The following is an 18,319-nucleotide window of genomic DNA, read 5'->3' as shown; positions in this document are numbered from 1 at the left end:
AGCACATAATTAAGAATGCTAATGGAATGCCTTTATTATGAAATGAATTGAACATCAAAGTGAGGATGTCATGCTTCAGTTGAACAGGCATTGTGAGACCGCAGCTTGAATACTTTGTGCAGTTTTAATCTTCTTAATTAAGGAAGAATGTAAATACGTTGGAGGTGGTTCAGAGGAGGTTTACCAGATTGATACCTGGAATGAGCAAAGAACAAAGAACAGAGAACACTACAGCATGGGAACAGGCTTTTCAGCCCTCCAAGCCTGTGTCAATCACAATGCCTAACTAAACTAAAACCTTCTGCACTTCCGGGGTCCATATCCCTCTATTCCCATGACATTCATGTGTTTGTCAAGATGCCTCTTAAAAGTTGCCATTGTATCTACTTCCACCACCTCCCCCGGCAGCGGGTTCCAGGTGCTCACCATCTTCTGCGTAAAAAACGTGCCTCTCACATTTCCTCTAAGCTTTCCCCCTTGCACCATAAATCTGTCCCCTAGAAATTGACTTTTCCACCTTGGGAAAAAGCAGCTGACTATTCACTCTGTCCATTCCACTCATAATTTTGTAAACCTCTATCAGGTCACTTCTCAACCTCTGTAGTTCCAGTAAAAACAATCCGAGTTTATCCAGCCTCTCCTCCAGACCAGGCAACATCCTGGTAAACCTCTTCAGCATCCTCATCCTTCTAGTAGTATGGCGACCAGAATTGTATGCAACATTCCAAATGTGGCCTGAACAAGGTTCTGTACAGCTGTGTACAGCTCCATAGACATAGAACATACAGTGCAGAAGGAGGCCATTCAGCCCATCGAGACCGCACCGACCCACTTAAGCCCTTACTTCCACCCTATTCCCGTAACCCCTAACCTTTTTTTGTGGTCACTAGGGGCAATTTATCATGGCCAATCCACCTAACCTGCCCGTCTTTGGACTGTGGGAGGAAACCGGAGCACCCGGAGGAAACCCACGCAGACACGGGGAGAACTTGCCAACTCAGCACAGACAGTGACCCAGCAGAGAATTGAACCTGGGACCCTGGCGCTGTGACGCCACAGTGCTATCCACTTGTGCTACCGTGCTGCCCTAGAGTATCTTGCCTTATCAGGATAGGTTGGATTGCACTTGTTTCGCGAGGAGTACAGAAGGGTGAGGGGTGCCTTGATTGAAGTGTATCCTGAATGGTACTGACAAGGAGGACATTGAAAGAATGTTTCCCCTTGCGGGTGAGATCAGAATTGGGGCCACTGTTTTAAAATGAGGGGCTACCTGTGATAGGGTAGAGATGAGAAGATTTTCTTTTTCTCTGAGAGGATTGTGTGACTTTGGAACTTAATGCCTCAGAAGGTGGTGGAGGTGGGATCTCTGAATATTTTTAAGGTGGAGGTTGATAGATTCTTGTCAGGCAAGGAAATCAAAGATTATGGGAGGTAGATGGGAATACGGAACTCAACACAAACAGATCTTATTGAATGGTGAACAGGCCCGAGGGCCGAATGGTCTACTTCTCCTAAAATATACTAATTGATCAGCACTTCTTCACTGTGAAAACATGCCTATCTGAATAATTGCCTTGTTGAAATCCAATCATTTGTCTTGTCTGAATGCAAGTTGGTAAGCATTTTGATGGGAGGTGAGCAAACATGGAACTCAGGACTCCCTAAAAGAGGCAATGTAGGATCTCCAGCCATTGTCACCCACGTTAAATACCGCCTGTTAACTGTTTCCCCCGTCATGGTTGCTGTGCCTGACCCGCATCTTCTAATTTAAAAAAATAAACTTGTGCACATGTAGGCAAAAATGTTCATCATTATATGAAAATGCAAATAGCAACATGAACTTCATGTGGCGCTTCACGGGGTGGGGTGAAGAAGAAAGGTAATATGGCTGCCAGGAACATACAGAAAACAGCATCTGTAAATCGCCTTGAACAAAAAAAAAACCTCAGAATCAGAAAACACGTAAGTCTGCAGAGTATGTGTGTGCGTGTGCAGGTTCATACTCGTTGTTTCTGGTTGTGTGCTTTTATTCTCTCTCATTCCCTAACCATGTCAGAGCTTTCTGGGTTATTGTTAAATTGTGTACATGGATTCCACTTCACATCAGCGTTTTATCCATGTGCAAAACATTTCGATTACAGAAGAGAAGGCGGACTCCTCGAGTGCAAGAACGTGTGTCATGCTGCAGCTGTGTAATGGTATCTATGTCTCAGCTAATAAAGTATATCATATGCCTTCTTAACCAGTCTATCAACCTGCCACACAACCTTAAGGTACATGCACACCAAGGTCAGTCTGATCATAAGTGTTTCCCAAGGTCCTGTGATTCATCTTGTAGTCCCTTGCCTTGTTTCTCCTGATTAAGTGCATCCCCTCACACTATCTAGATTATATTCCATTTGCCACTAACCAGCCCATCTTACCAGCCGTCTATATCCTCCTATCATCCAAGGCTATCCTCACTATCCACCACCCCACCAATTTACGTATCATCCGTGAACTTACTGTTCACCCTTCCCACATTTATATCTAAATCATTTATAATTACCACATACAGCAGGGCCCCGACATTGGTCACTGGAAACAGGCTTCAAGTCAGAAAAATACTCTCGACCATCTCACTGCTTCCTGCCACTCAGCCAATTCTGGATCCAATTTGCCAAATTTCCTTGGATCCCATGGGCTCTTGCCTATGCTATCAGTCTCCCATGTGGGACCTTACAAAAAGCCTTGCTGAAGTCCAAGGCTTCAAATACATTCACCTCATCTGCACACCTGGTCACCTCGTCAAAAAATTCAATCAAGTTGGTCAAACGTGACCTCCCCTGAACAAAACCATGCTGGGAAGAACAGTGGCACAGTGGTTAACATTGCTGCTTCACAGTGCTGAGGTCCCAGGTACGATCCTGGCTCTGGGTCACTGTCTGTGTGGAGTTTGCATATTCTCCCTGTGTTTGCATGGGTTTCACCCCCACAACCCAAAGATGTGCAGGTTAGGTGGATTGGCCACGCTAAATTGCCCCTAATTGAAAAAAAATAATTGGGTACACTAAATTCATTAAAAAAAACATGCTGACTGTTCTCGATTAATTCCTGCCTCTCCAAATGGAGATTCATTCTTCCAGTAGTTTCCCCACCACTGAGGTTAGACTGACTGGCCTGTTGATTCCTAGTTTATCCCTTTATACCTTCTTGAATAAAGGTACCACATTGGATATCCTCTAGTCTTCTGGCACCTCTCCTGTGGCCAGAGAGGAATTGAAAATTATTGCCAGCGCCCCTGCCATTTCCTCCTTTGCCTCACTCAACAGCCCGGGATAGATTTCATTCAGCCCTGGAGATTTGTCTACCTTTAAGCTTGCCACACCACTCTCTGACAATGCTGATCTCTTTAATTTTATTACAGTCTTTCTCCCTGATTTCTAGATACTTCTTCCCAGACCAGTCTGCAGTATATAGCTTCAGCTGTAATGAATCCTTCTGCCTGTGGAACTTTACTTCAAGTGAAACCACTTGCAGTTTGCTGTTTATTTCCTGCTCCGCACTTAAACTTTGCAGCTGTTGAACTTCTATTAATTACGTTCTCAGAGATTTCAACAATCTTACTGGGACCCAATGAATGTTGCCTGGGGCAAGGTGCAATACCAGAATTAAGGCACAGTGTGCATATAATCCCTATAAAACTGCAGAATCTTCATACATGACAATATATTTTTTTTTAAATTGCATACCCAATTCATTTTTTCCAGTTAAGGGACAATTTAGCGTGGCTAATCCACCTTCCTTGCACATCTTTGGGTTGTGGGGGCGAAACCCACTCAAACACGGTGAGAATGTGCAAACTCCAGACAGACAGTGACCCAGGGATGGGATCGAATCTGGGACCTTGGTGCCGTGAGGCAGCAGTGCTAACCACTGCACCACCGTGCTGCTCTGCATGGCGATACTTGTTCCAGGTTTGTGATTTACTCACTGAAACCTGCAAAGCCATACTGTCACTAACTGCCACCATGTGAACACACTAATCATACTCAATGAAACAGTAATATGCATTCTTTATTTGAAGACAGGATTATAGATGGAGATTACATAGGTATAGATTGCAGATTGATATTTTAGAGTGCTGAATATAGAATCATAAAATTCCTACAGTGCATCATCGCGTCTTCACCTATCCTCTGAAAGAGTACCCCTCCTGGGCCCATTACCCTGCCCTATCCCTATAACCCCATCTAACCTTTAGACACTAAGGGATAATTTAGCATGGCCAATCCAACTAACTGCACATCTTTAGAGTATTCGAGGAAACCAGAGAACCCGGAGGGAAGACCGTACAAACTCCACACAGACAGTAGCCCGAAGGTCAGAATCGAACCTAGGTCCCACTGTGTCTCTGTGGTACATTTGATCTCTACCTTGCTGCTTGCTGACCGATTCACAAATAAAGGGCCTAATACATCACATCATGTTGAGGTATGTAATGATTGGCATATGTACCCTTAAAGATATATGCATGTCATGTCACAATCACAACCCATGATCTCAGAGCATGGAACACTTACAACCTACTCGTCCAACACTCGCATCTCTACCTTTTACGCCAAGGCCCTTACCCAGTTCTGTTTCCTGTTATATATATATTTTTTTCTTTTTATAAATTTAGATTACCCAATTATTTTTTCCAATTAAGGGGCAATTTAGTGTGGCCAATCCACCTACCCTGCACAATTTTTTGGGTTGTGGGGGCTAAACCCACGCAGACACGGGGAGAATGTGCAAACTTCACACGGACAGTGACCCAGAGCCGGGATCGAACCTGGGACCTCAGCGCCGTGAGGCGGTTGTGCTAACCACTAGGCCACCGTGCTGCCCTGTTTCCTGTTATATATTAATGTGCGGGGTGTGCAATACTTACTCAGTAGTGGGCGCATTCTCTCCATATTTTGACACAATAATTTAGGAATCTACACTTCAAAATGACGTAGTTTCAGAGGAGCAACGTTTTTACCCTTATCGCATGATCCAGGATAGAAAAAAGGGAAGAGTTTCTCAGTGAAGGTGTCAGTGAAAGTGTGGAGAACGGACATGTCATCAGCATTGTAAAAGGTCACCTGTCCTCCCTCATAGTCCAGGAAAACTCCGACGATCCTGGGGTTTAGATTCAGGGTCAATCGGACCAATTGGTTTTCCATAACTCCATAATCGTTCCCATTGCTATGCCATACGGTCCAACAGCCATGCATAGGACTCATTTTTATCATTCCTTTCCTGTTCACTGACTCTTTGGTGACACCCACAACCCACTTAGTTTTGTCCCCGACCTCTACCTCCCAATACTGTTTCCCTGATATGAATCCCTGTGACCCCAGGACAGCAACAGTTGTATCGAATCTCTCTGCATTATCGGGAAGCAGTAATTCTGTGTCACTGCATCTCACACTGGTCAGGTCTTCAGACAGGATGATCTTGCAATGCGCTGTGTTTGGGTCCAGAGTCAGCGGGGCTGGGGCTGGAGAAATAAAAATGAGATCAAGTTTAATATTTTAGACAGAGAAAGATGAACAGAGAGAAGTTAATTTCAGATGTCTGTCTCAACATGCAGCTCATAATTTATGTTAATTTTTTCAAGGGAGGTCGGGCATTGATTGCTACAATTTCCTAATTGCCCATGAGAAGATTTGTTTTTTTTAAATTTACTTTATGAGTCGTGAGTGTCACTGGCTTGGCCAGAATTTATAGCCTGTCCCTAATTGCCTTCAAGAGGGCATTTGAGAGTCAATCACGTTGCCGTGGATCTGGAATCACACGGCAAGTTTCCTTCCCTAAAGGACCTTCATGAACCAGTGGCTGGATTCTCCGGTTTTCAGGCTATGTCCTGATGCCGGCATGGGAACGGTAGCATTTTATGAATGAAAATTCGGCGCAAAACTGCCACCGATCTTCTGTTTGGTGGGGGGGCTAGTAGGCAGGCAGTGTAGAGCAACCGGCTCTAACTGCCCATACGGCCCGGAGAATTGCTGGGTCTGTGGCCGTGCATGCCCACGGTGGCGGCCGTACCGTGCAACATGGCGGCGACCGCGCACGGACCTGGTCTGCAAAATAGTGACCCCCCCTTTGGCCGGCTCGTGACCCCCGGACCACCCCAACATAGTGCCCCCAGCCCCTGCCAAAGTCTGGGAGTCCCCTTGCCTGCGGATCCGGCCCTCCCCCGACTGTGGCGGCGCTGGACTGAGTCTACAGTTGTCACGTCGAGCCCACGCAACTGATGCCCACGGGAACTCAGCTGGTCGGCAGCGCCGGCCCTAGGGTTGCTGGCACCCCGGGCAAGCTGAACTTCGGCGCCCTTGGAGGGGGGCGGGGCTGAGAGGGGGGGGGTCCGAGAGAGGGGGGCGGGGCCGAGAGTGGGGGGCGGGGCCGAGGGGTGGCCCGAGGGGGGGGGGGGTCGGACCCGGGGGTGGCCCGAGGGGGGGGGGTGGCCCGAGAGGGGGGGGGTGGCCCGAGAGGGGGGGGGGGTGGCCCGAGAGGGGGGGGGGTGGCCCGAGAGGGGGGGGGGTGGCCCGAGAGGGGGGGGGTGGCCCGAGAGGGAGGGGGGCGAGGGGGGGGGGAACGAGGGGGGGAGGGGGGGAGCGGACCCGAGGGGGGAGCGGACCCGAGGGGAGGGGGGACCCGAGGGGAGGGGGGGCGGACCCGAGGGGAGGGGGGGCGGACCTGAGGGGGGGGAGGGGGGGCGGACCCGAGGGGGGGGGAGGGGCGCGGGGGGGGCGGACCCGAGGCGGGGGGCGGGGGGACGGACCCGAGGCGGGGGGGGGGACGGACCCGAGGCGGGGGGGGGGGAGCGGACCGAGCGGGGGGGCGGACCGGGGGTGGGGGCGCCCTGGGGGAGTGCGGCCACCCTGGGGGAGTGCGGCCACCGCGCATGCGCTGGTTGGCACCGGCCCAACTGCGCATGCGCGGGACCCGAGCCTCTGGCGCCCCCTAGCACATGGCGCCCCGGGCGACTGCCCGAGTTGCCGGTGCCTTGAGCCGGCCCTGCTGGTCGGGGGCGGAACATCAGGGAGCGGGCCTCAGGCAATGTCCTGAGGCTGTCCATATGGTGTGCGACGTAATCGCAGAGTTCTCCGCTTTGGAGGGGGCGGAGCATCGCGAAAGCGCTGCCGCCCCCGGTTTTGTCGGAAAAGTTGATTCTCCGGCCAATCGCCAAAAGCGATTTCACCGTCGGTGATCGGAGAATTCCGCGCAGAGAGTTTTTTTTTTAAATTTAAAGTACCCAATTCATTTTTTCCAATTAAGGGGCAATTTAGTGTGGACAATCCACCTAGCCTGCACACCTTTGGGTTGTGGAGGTGAAACCCATGCAAACACAGGGAGAATGTGCAAACTCCACATGGACAGTAACCTAGAGCCGGGATGGAACCTGGGACCTCGGCGCTGTGAGGCAGCAGTGCTAACCACTGCGCCACCGTGCTCACCTTACAGATAGGTTTTAATGATAATAGTTTCATGGTCGACTTTTAGAATTCAAATTTCACCATCTCCCATGGCATCATTTGAACCTGGATTCCCAGATCCTGCTCTCAGTCTCTGGATTACTAATCCACTGACAATACTACTGAGCGACTGCCGCCCTCGGCCTTCCTGAACCTACTGTCTGGTAGATCTGACTTCAGTCGTTATGAAGTGCTGCGAGAGGTTGGTCATGATGCGCATCACCTCCATACTCCCAGAATGCCTTTATCCACTGCAATTCGCATACTGCCGCAACCAGTCATGAACACTGCCCAGCCCATCACACAAACCTACCTCCCATCCATTGACTCCATCTACACCTCCCGCTGCCTGGGGAAAGTGGGCAGCCAGCTTACTCACTCTTCCAACTTCTTCCATCGGGCAGGATATACAGAAGTCTGAGAATACGCACGAACCGACTCAAAAACAGCTTCTTCCCCACTGTTACTGGACTCCGAAACGACCCTCTTATGGACTGACCTAATTAACACTACACCCCTGTATGCTTTATCCGATGCCAGATAACCTTGTGTTGCCCTGTTATGTAATTTATTTTATTCCCTTTTCTTTCCATGTACTTACTAGTCTGTTGAGCTGCTCGCAGAAAAATACTTTTCACTGTACCTCGGTACACATGGCAACAAACAAATCCAATCCAATTCAATCCAAGCCAATCTTTGGCTTGCTAACCCATTTCAGAGGGTAATTATGAGGCAACAAGATTGATTTTGGGTGTCACATGTAGGCCAGGCCAGGTAAGGAGAGTAGATTTCCTTCTTGGTGAACAAGATTAGCTTTTGTGACTTAGTGAATGAGATTAACTTTTACTACAATCGGTGATAGCTTTGTGGTCACCATTCCTGAGGCTAGTTTAAAATTGCCATCTTTTTGCAGTTTAACTCTAGGGTATCTCACAGTTCACCCCCCCACGGCCGCCCCACGACACGAATCGCTGCTCGTCGTTTTTTACGGCGAACAGCGATTCTCCCCAGGCCGATGGGCCGAGTTCCCAGGCCTTTACGGCCGTTTTTACGGCAGCAGGCACACGTGCTTGCTGCCGTCATAAAAACGGCCGCAACTTGCCCGTTCTGGGCATCCAGGGCCCCGATTGGCACGGCCGTACCACGGGCGTACCACGGGCGTGCCAAGGGGGGCATGGGCCCGCGATCGGTGGGCAGTGCGTCCGTAACGGACGCACTCTTTCTCCCTCCGCCCCCCCGCAGGATCAGTCTGCGGTGCAGCCGAGGGAGATGACGGCCCCGCGCATGCGCGGGTTGGAGCTGGCGTGACGCTTGGCGCGCGGACTTAGCGACGATCGCTAAGGCCGCGATGCCGTCTTCATGGGGCCCCACTGCTAGCCCCGCTCAAGGGGGAGAATCGGGTCCCAGGAGGGGACGCGGAGGCTGCCGTGAAACACGGCCAGTTTCACGGCAGCCTTTACGATTCGCCGCATTTGCGGAGAATCGCGCCCGTGCTTTTAGGTGAATTGGACATTCTGTATTTTCCCTCAGTGTACCCCAACAGGTGCAGGAATGTGGCAACGAGGTGATTTTAATAATAAAAATCTTTATTGTCACAAGCAGGCTTACATTAACACTGCAATGATGTTATTGTGAAAAAACCCTAGTCGCCACATTCTGGTGCCTGTTCGGGTTCACAGTGGGAGAATTCAGAATGTCCAAATTACCTAATAGCACGTCTTTTGGGACTTGTGGGAGGAAACTGGAGCACCCGGAGGAAACCCATGCAGACACAGTGAGAACGTGCTGACTCCGCACAGACAGTGACCCAAGCCGGGAATCGACCTGGGACCCTGGCGCTGCAAAGCCATAGTGCTAACCACTAAGCTACCGATTTTCACAGTAACTTCACTGCAGTGTTAATGTAAGCCTACTTGTGACACTAATAAAGATTATTATTATACGGGCTTACCTCTTAACGTGAGACTGTTTCCCCTGGTTTTTTGACACACCCCTCCCTCCAAATCAGGGAAACATCCTTCCGACATCTACCTTCTTGAGCCCTGTAAGAACTTTGTATGTTTCAGTTAGATTACCTCTCCTTCTTCTAAACTCTGGAGAATATAAACCCTGTCTCCTCAACCTCAATCCCGCCAACTCACAAAACTATCTGATGAACTTTCGTTGAACTCTATGGTGAGTATATCCTTCCTTAGGTAAGGAGGCCAAAATTGTATGCAATACTCCAGATGGGGTTTCACCAAGGATCTATACAGCTCTTCATCATTCATGAAGGCCCACCTTCTCAACCTATCCGCTTGCCTGAGGTGTGGTGATCCTCACATTTAATCACCACCAGTCAGCTCTCTCCTCAATGGGGAAATCAGCCGATGATCATCTGGGCCTACGGCGACTTTACCTTTATACAACTGCAATTACTCCGGTGCTCAAATCCTCTTGCAATGAAGGCCAACATAGCATTTCCTTTCCTAATTGCTTGCTGCACTACTATTCTAGCTTTCAGTGACTTATGACCAACAACACTCAGCCCCTTTGACATCAATCTCTCACCATTAAAAAAATTACTCTGCGTTTTTCTTTTTCCTATCAAAGTGAACAACTTCACATTTTTTCACATTATATTTCATCCACCATGCTTCTGTCCACTCACTTTGCTTAAGGTAAATCCCCTTGAAGCTTATTTGCATCCTCCGCATAATTCGCATTCCTACCATATATTCCTGATTGCTCCATTACCATTCCTGTTTGGTGGCGTATAAATAACTCAAACAATTGTTTTCTTCCTCTTGCTGTTTCTGAGCTCCACCCAAATCGATTCTACATCTTGATTTTCCGATCTAAGATCTTCTCTCATTAATGTACTGGCCTCATGCTTTATAAACAGTGCTACCCCACCTCTTTTCTTTTATGGGTATCCTTCCGAAATGTTGAATACTCTTGAAAATTCAGTTCCCAGTCTTGCTCATTCTGCAGTCACAATGACAGTTCGTGAATAGTTAGAACATAGAACATAGAACAGGACAGCACAGAACAGGCCCTTCGGCCCTCGATGTTGTGCCGAGCAATGATCACCCTACTCAAGCCAACGTATCCACCCTATACCAGTAACCCCCCCCCAATTAACCTTACTTTTTAGGACACTAAGGGCAATTTAGCATGGCCAATCCACCTAACCCGCACATCTTTGGACTGTGGGAGGAAACGGGAGCACCCGGAGGAAACCCACGCACACACGGGGAGGACGTGCAGACTCCACACAGACAGTGACCCAGCCGAGAATTGAACCTGGGACCCTGGAGCTGTGAAGCATTTATGCTAACCACCATGCTACCGTGCCAATTGTGCCAATACTGTGGCCAATTGGGCGGCACAATTGCACAGTAGTTAGTGCTGCTGCTTCACAGTGCCAGGGACCTGGGTTCGATTCCAGGCTTGGGTCACTGCCTGCACGTTCTCCCTGTGCCTGCGTGGGTTTCCTCCGGGTGCTCTGGTTTCCTCCCACAAGTCCTGAGAGACGTGCTTTTTAGGTTAATTCTCCCTCTGTGTACCCTACCGTAGTGTGGCAAGGGGACTTTCACAGTAACTTCATTGCAGTGCAATGTAAGCCTACTTGTGACACTAATAAAGATTAGAAATCTTATAAACCTTCATCAAACTTGTTGCGAATGTTGCATGCATCCAGATAGAGTGCCTTTAATTTTGCCTTTTTATAATTTTAATCAATTTTTATGCTTGCCCTTATTTCCACTGTCTTCCAATTTCAACAATTTTCTTTGCAGCTTTACCAGCTTTGCTTCTCTACTATCTGAATTCCCTCTCTGGTTCCCATTCCCCTGCCAAGCTTGTTTAAACACTCCCCAAAAGCACAAGCAAATCTGCAGGCAAGGATATTGGTCCAAGACCTGCTAAGGTGTGAACAATCTGCCTTTAAAACTGAGGTGAGGAGGGGTTTTGTCAGCAAATGGTGGTGATTCTGTGGAACTCATTGCTGAAGACTGTGGAGGACAAGTCACTGAGTGTCTTTAAGACAGAGAAAGATAGTTTCTTGATAAGGTTACAGGGATAAGGTTACAGGGAGAAAGAGGAGATTGGTAATGAGAAACATTCCCCCCGTGTTTGCATGGGTCTCACCCCCACAACCCAAAGAGATGTAGGGGAAGTAGAAATTTATCATAGAATTTACAGTGCAGAAGGAGGCCATTCGGCCCATCGAGTCTGCACCGGCTGTTGGAAAGAGCACCCTACCCAAGGTCAACACCACCACCCTATCCCCATAACCCAATAACCCCACCCAACACTAAGGGCAATTTTGGACACTAAGGGCAGTTTATCATGGCCAGTCCACCTAACCTGCACAACTTTGGACTGTGGGAGGAAACCGGAGCACCCGGAGGAAACCCACGCACACACGGGGAGAACGTGCAGAATCCACACAGACAGTGACCCAAGCCGCAAATCGAACCTGGGACCCTGGAGCTGTGAAGCAATTGTGCTATCCACAATGCTACCGTGCTGCCCCAAGTCGATTGGCTATGCTAAATTGTCCCATAATTGGAAAGAAAAGAATTGGGTACTCTTAAAAAGAAGAAAAGGAAAGAAACATACCAGCCATGATCGAATGGCAGAGCAGACTCAATGGGCCGAATGGCTGAATTCTGCTCCTGCATCTCATGGTCTTGTGGTCTTACACAGGTTTTACTTACCCATGAACTGGCTCCCATGCTTCAGAAATCTAAAGTGTTTACTCTTGTGCCACCTCTGCAGCCATTTGCTCTATTTTCCTGTTTCTGTACTCACTGGCAGGTGGCACATGGAGTCGTTTTTTAAAAGTTATTTCATGGGATGTGCGCATTGCTGGCTGGGCCAGCCTTTATTACCAATCCCTAATTGCCCTTGAACTGAGTGGCTTGCTGGATTATTTCAGACGGCTGTTGAGAGTCAGCCACATTGCTGTGGATCTGATGTGACATGGTGACCAGACCAAGTAAGGATGACAGATTTGATAAAGAGAGAAGCAGATGGATTTTGTTTTATGACAGTCACCAATAACGTCATGGTCATTTGACTTTTAATTCTAGTTTATGGCTTGAGTTCACCGTCTACTCAAACCCAGATTCCCAGATTATGACCCTGGCTCTCTGGGTTACTAGTTCAGTGCCAACACCAGCACTTCCTCAATTATTGCCTTTGAAGTCCTGCTTTTTCATCTTTCTTCTCTCTCTTTCTACCTTTGTCATTGCTATCGATGTGGACCACAATCTGTGGCTGTTCACCCTCCCCGATAAGAATGCCCTGGAGCCTCTCAGTGACACCCTTGACCCTGGCACCAAGGAGGCAACATGCCATCATGACAACGGCTGTGGAAACACTTGGCAGTTCTGCTAGCTATTAATTCCCTGAGCACTATTGCTCTTTCACTCCTCTTCCTTTGGCCCTGTCCAGCTGAAATACCTGTGGTGCCACAGACTTGGCTCTGGCTGCACTCAGTGCCAGTATCTAAAATGGAAAACACATTAGTGAACAAGATGGACTCAGGGGGCACTTACACTACCGCCTTAATTGTACCAGACAGCCTAGTAGTCATCCATTCCCTCTCTGCCTGTATTCTCATAACGTATGGTGTGACCACCTTCCTAAACATGCTACGCCTGTAGTCTTCAGCATTGTGGACTCAGCTGTCGCTTAAGTTCAAAAATCCCAGAGATCTGGGGCGGGATTCTCCGTTGCCCATCATACGGGTTTCCGGCGAGAAAAATCGGTGTTAATCACTCCGGCGTCGGGGCCTTCTTTTAAGCTGGCAATCTCCGTTCCCGGAGGGGCCAGCAGCTGACTGACGCGATACGCGTCAGTTTCACCAGCTGCGGAGGTGGTGAGACCCGGCGTTTTTTGGAGGAGGAGGAGAGAGACAGACCCGGCTTTGGGGGGGGGAGACCCGGCATTTGGGGGGGGGGGGGAGACCCGGCATTTGGGGGGGGGGGGGAGCCGGCATTTGGGGGGGGGGGGGGAAGACCCGGCATTTGGGGGGGGGGAGACCCGGCATTTGGTGGGGGGGGGGGAGACCCGGCATTTGGTGGGGGGCGGGAGACCCGGCATTTGGGGAGGGGGGAGACCCGGCATTTGGGGGGGGGGAGACCCGGCATTTGGGGGGGGGGGGAGACCCGGCATTTGGGGGGGGGGGGGAGACCCGGCATTTGGGAGGGGAGGGGGAGACCCGGCATTTGGGGGGGGGGAGACCCGGCATTTGGGGGGGGAGACCCGGCATTTGGGGGGGGGGAGAGACCCGGCATTTGGGGGGGGGGAGACCCAGCATTTGGGGGAGAGGGGGGAGACCCGGCATTTGGGGGGGGGGAGGGGGAGACCCGGCATTTGGGGGAGAGGGGGGAGACCCGGCATTTGGGGGGGAGGGGGAGACCCGGCATTTGGTGGGGGGGGGAGACCCGGCATTTGGGGGGGGGGGGAGACCCGGCCTTTGGGGGGGGGGGAGAACCGGCATTTGGGGGGGGGGGGGGACCCGGCATTTGGGGGGGGGGAGACCCGGCATTTGGGGGGGGGTGAGACCCGGCATTTGGGGGGGGGGAGACCCGGCATTTGGAGGGGGGGGGGGTTGCGGCGATGAGGGGGGGTTGCGGCGTTGCGAGAGATGGGGGGCGGCGTTGGAGGGGGGTAGGGGTGGTGAGGGGGGGTGGTTGGGGTAGGGGGCAGCGGCGTACAGAGGGGGGGGCGACGGTGAGTTGGCCCAGGGCATCCGTAGCCCCCCCTCTCTGCACGCCGCTGCCCCCAAACCCCCCCCCCCCCCCGATGCCCCCCCCCATGTCGCAACCCCCCGGATGCCGCAACCCACCCCCTGATGCCGCAACCCCCCGGATGCCGCAACCCACCCCCCCCCCGGTGCCGCAACCCACCCCCCCCGATGCCGCAACCCACCCCCCCCCCGATGCCGCAACCCACCCCCCCCATGCCGCAACCCACCCCCCCGATGCCGCAACCCACCCCCCCGATGCCGCAACCCACCCCCCCATGCCGCAACCCACCCCCCCGATGCCGCAACCCACCCCCCTCCGATGCCGCAACCCACCCCCCCCCCGATGCCGCAACCCACCCCCCCCATGCCGCAACCCCCCGGATGCCGCAACCCACCCCCCCCCCGATGCCGCAACCCACCCCCCGATGCCGCAACCCACCCCCCCCCGGTGCCGCAACCCACCCCCCCCGATGCCGCAACCCACCCCCCCCGATGCCGCAAACCCACCCCCCGATGCCGCAACCCCCCCCCCCCCGGTGCCGCAACCCACCCCCCCCGATGCCGCAACCCACCCCCCGATGCCGCAACCCACCCCCCCCATGCCGCAACCCACCCCCACCGTTGCCGCAACCCACCCCCCCCATGCCGCAACCCACCCTCCCCGATGCCGCAACCCCCCCCCCCCCGATGCCGCAACCCACCCCCCGACACTGAACGGCGTCAACCATCATCAATGGTTGACGCCGTTTTAAAGCAACTTTGACCCACGGGTCACGTCGGCGGGACTTCGGCCCATCCGGGCCGGAGATTTGAGGTAAGTGAAAAAAAATTGAAATCCCGCCGGCGCCAGCTGTTTTCAGAGGCTGCCGGCGGGATTTGCACAAATCCGGTTTTTGGCCGGTGGGAGATTTCAAAACCCTGCGGGAGCGGAAATAACGCCGCTGCCCGCCGATTCTCCGACCCTGCGTGGGGTCGGAGAATCCCGCCCCAGGTTTCCACAGCTGATCACATTTCCTGCACATGTGGTTATCTGAGCCACACGATCCACCCACAACTTCCCACATGTTACAGGATGGACATTGCACGCATCCAAGATGGCCCACCATGTCTTGACTTTACTTTACCTACTATTTATCATAACCCTGGAGACTAGAAAATGACCCGATTGCTCCCAATAAGCTTTGTTACTGCTGGTAAACCTCACTTTTACGAATAAAACTTTAGTTACTACTAATTACCCAAGTTGTGAAACATTAATGTGCATTATTTCTGCTATCACTACTTTAAAAGTTGATTGACAATTTTGTAGGGCCATGCTAAATTGCCCCTCAATGTACAAAAATGTGTAGGTTAGATGGAGTTAGGGGATAAGGTGGGGGAGTGGGTTTAGGTAGGGTGCTCTTTCAAAGGGTCAGTGCAAACTCAAGGGGCCAAATGGCCTCCTTTGGCACTGTAGAAATCCTTTTCTATTGCTGGGCAAGGGCAGTACAAGGGGCTGTGGGAGGGGGTAGAGGTGCATAGCTTGACATGGAGTGTTATGAGAGACCACAAGATGGTGGAAGCAAGGCAGACAATGGCATGAGGGTCTGCAGGCTATTTTCATCCTTGGCCACACCCTAAAGTTATTGGTAGAATGCAATTAGGGACCAATATCTTTTTCCTGAACTGGACAAAGTTTGAGATTTTTAAGATACTCAGTGAATAATGTCACAAGATTCCACAGGGCTTTGAATAAACAAAAATAAACTACCAATAGATGGTCGTCAAGATAAAACAATTTAGAATATTTATCTTATCCTCTAACATTCAAGGTATGAGGTGCATGTGAATTTAAAAGAAACCTGTGATCAAACATATCTGCACAATAGATGACACGTGTGACCAAAACAGATTCCATTAATTTCTTAACAATGCACAAGGACATTAGTCAGACTGTTTGTCAACCAATCTCACTGAAACTTTACCTCTCTCACGAGAGTTTTCAATCATCAACTTAAAAGATCTCGCCTTGGAATTCTCTCCAAAGGTTGCTCCAACATGGATGGCTTCAATGATGGCCCACCTCTCAGGATTTCAATCTCTCCTTCCAGGATTCCATTCCTCTGGATTCCCAAGTATGCTAAAACACCAACTAACAAGCACAATTTCAGATCTTTGGCCATGACAAGCAGAGCACGAATGATCCAAAGAGGTGCCTTTTCCCCAAAGGCTCGCAAGATGGAGTCACCAACCCTTTCTTGCCTTTTGGGTTTTCAGGGCTTCTCTTAAGCCCTCTTCAGCACACGAGGATGTCATCGACCTACCTCAGCTGGCTTCGATCTTACCTTCGGAGATCCCATTCCCCTGGATTCTCGAATATATACTCAAGCACCAAATTACAGGTGCAACTTCAGGCCATGCCAAGCAGAACATTACTGCTCCAAACGTGTACCTTTTCCTTACCTGCCCTCTTTACTTGGTGTACCCCTTTCTCTGACTTAGAGTCTGTTTCTCTGCTCCTCTCTTTTAACTGATCAGAACTGGGACATGTTTCTGTCTTTGTCTCTTACCTGGGACTTCTTTTTAGGACCTCTTCTGTCCCCTCCTTGTCACCTGCCTGGGACATATTTTGGAGCTCTACCTGTCCCCTTTCCATTGTCCCCTGCCTGTGACATGTCTTTAGACCCTTCCCAAGGCCACTCACTGGCGATGACACTGGCACCCAGTCACCAGGCCATTTTTCTTCTGCACACGTGCACTGGACGGCCCTCTGCACAAACAATGTGAAAGCTCACTCCCAGTCTGTACACATGTGCGAGGTCTGTGCTTTGGCAGGGCTTGGACCTCTCACCTCTGAGCTCAAGACTAAGGTAAGTTTGGGTTTCTTAACAGGGGTTTTGGGGGGAGTGGGTTGCAAGAGCAGTGGAGGAAAATAGCTTGTCATGGTGGGGATGCATAAGACCTTTTGAACTTACCTTTCAAAAGGTTTCTTCAATAAGACTATTAGAACATAGAACATACAGTGCAGAAGGAGGCCATTCGGCCTATCGAGTCCGCACCAACCCACTTAAGCCCTCACTTCCACCCCATCCCCATAACCCCGCCCCAACCCCTTTGGACACTAAAGGCAATTTAGCATGGCCAATCCACCTAACCTGCACGTCTTTGGACTGTGGGAGGAAACCGGGGCACCCGGAGGAAACCCACGCAGACGCGGGAGAACGTGCAGACCCCGCACAGACAGTGACTCAGCGGGGAATCAAACCTGGGACCCTGGCGCTGTGAAGCCACTGTGCTATCCACATGTGCTACCGCGCTGCCGTATTGTCCACGACATGTCTGAAGGACTGTGAAGCATAACTTCTTAAAAAGCTGATTTTGCTTCACAACAAAATTCCGAGTGTTCGGAGTTGCCTATTTCTACAATGGAGCCAGCCAGGATGGGAATGCTGGATGCACGCTCATGATCCGCACCAACATTCACCCTCACACCACAATATCAAAAGGTGGCAGAGCTGTGATTTCCAGAATCAGGTTCCCGCCACTAATTTCTACAACTCCAGGGAGTCCCACTGAGTTTGTGGTCATTAGGTATGTTCAAGGATGAGATGGAGAGATTTTCAATCAGCAAGGAAATCAAGGGTTGTGGAGACAAGGTGGGAAAATGGAGTTGAGGATTATCATATCAAGTCAACCATTATCTCATTGGATGGGCTGGAGCAGACCAAATGGGCGAAATGGCCTAGTTCTGCTCCTACGCCTTAAAGCCTGTGACATCCAGTCCTTAAGTTTGGTTGCCAATGAAAGGTCTACAATAGGTCGTGGTGCCCTCTGGTACTCATTACAAATGTCACATTTGCACGGATCTCTTCCATGAACTCGTGTACTCTTCATCAATCACACCTCCACCTTTTAGCAACATTACTGATCTTTGACAAGATGTGTGAGCAGATTGTCTGTGTAACCTTCAGATAATTTGTTTTTGTTTCTTTTTGATTCTTATCACCGAATGTCAGTGACATTTCTCTAACACTTTGGTTGGAACGGCCAGGTACTTTTAGGAGATGCAATAATGCCCGGATTAAATGAACTGAATATCTACTGACTTCAC

The 18,319-nt window shown here is 50.8% G+C and overlaps 1 protein-coding gene across 1 annotated transcript in view; it reads right to left on the bottom strand.

The window, feature by feature from the left end:
* Nucleotides 1-4,852: 4,852 nt before the first annotated feature.
* The window catches only part of LOC119975419 (zinc-binding protein A33-like), a 36,127-nt gene continuing 22,660 nt past the window's right edge, over nucleotides 4,853-18,319 (bottom strand). The window contains exon 6 of the mRNA XM_038815050.1: nucleotides 4,853-5,509. Within this exon, the coding sequence (XP_038670978.1) occupies nucleotides 4,965-5,509 (545 nt within the window). The 3' untranslated portion in view covers nucleotides 4,853-4,964. The remainder of the gene's footprint in view (nucleotides 5,510-18,319) is intronic.

Source organism: Scyliorhinus canicula, chromosome 13 (genome assembly GCF_902713615.1).
Source record: "Scyliorhinus canicula chromosome 13, sScyCan1.1, whole genome shotgun sequence".
Classification (NCBI taxonomy): Eukaryota; Metazoa; Chordata; class Chondrichthyes; order Carcharhiniformes; family Scyliorhinidae; genus Scyliorhinus; species Scyliorhinus canicula.
This window is presented reverse-complemented; position numbering and strand designations above follow the sequence as displayed.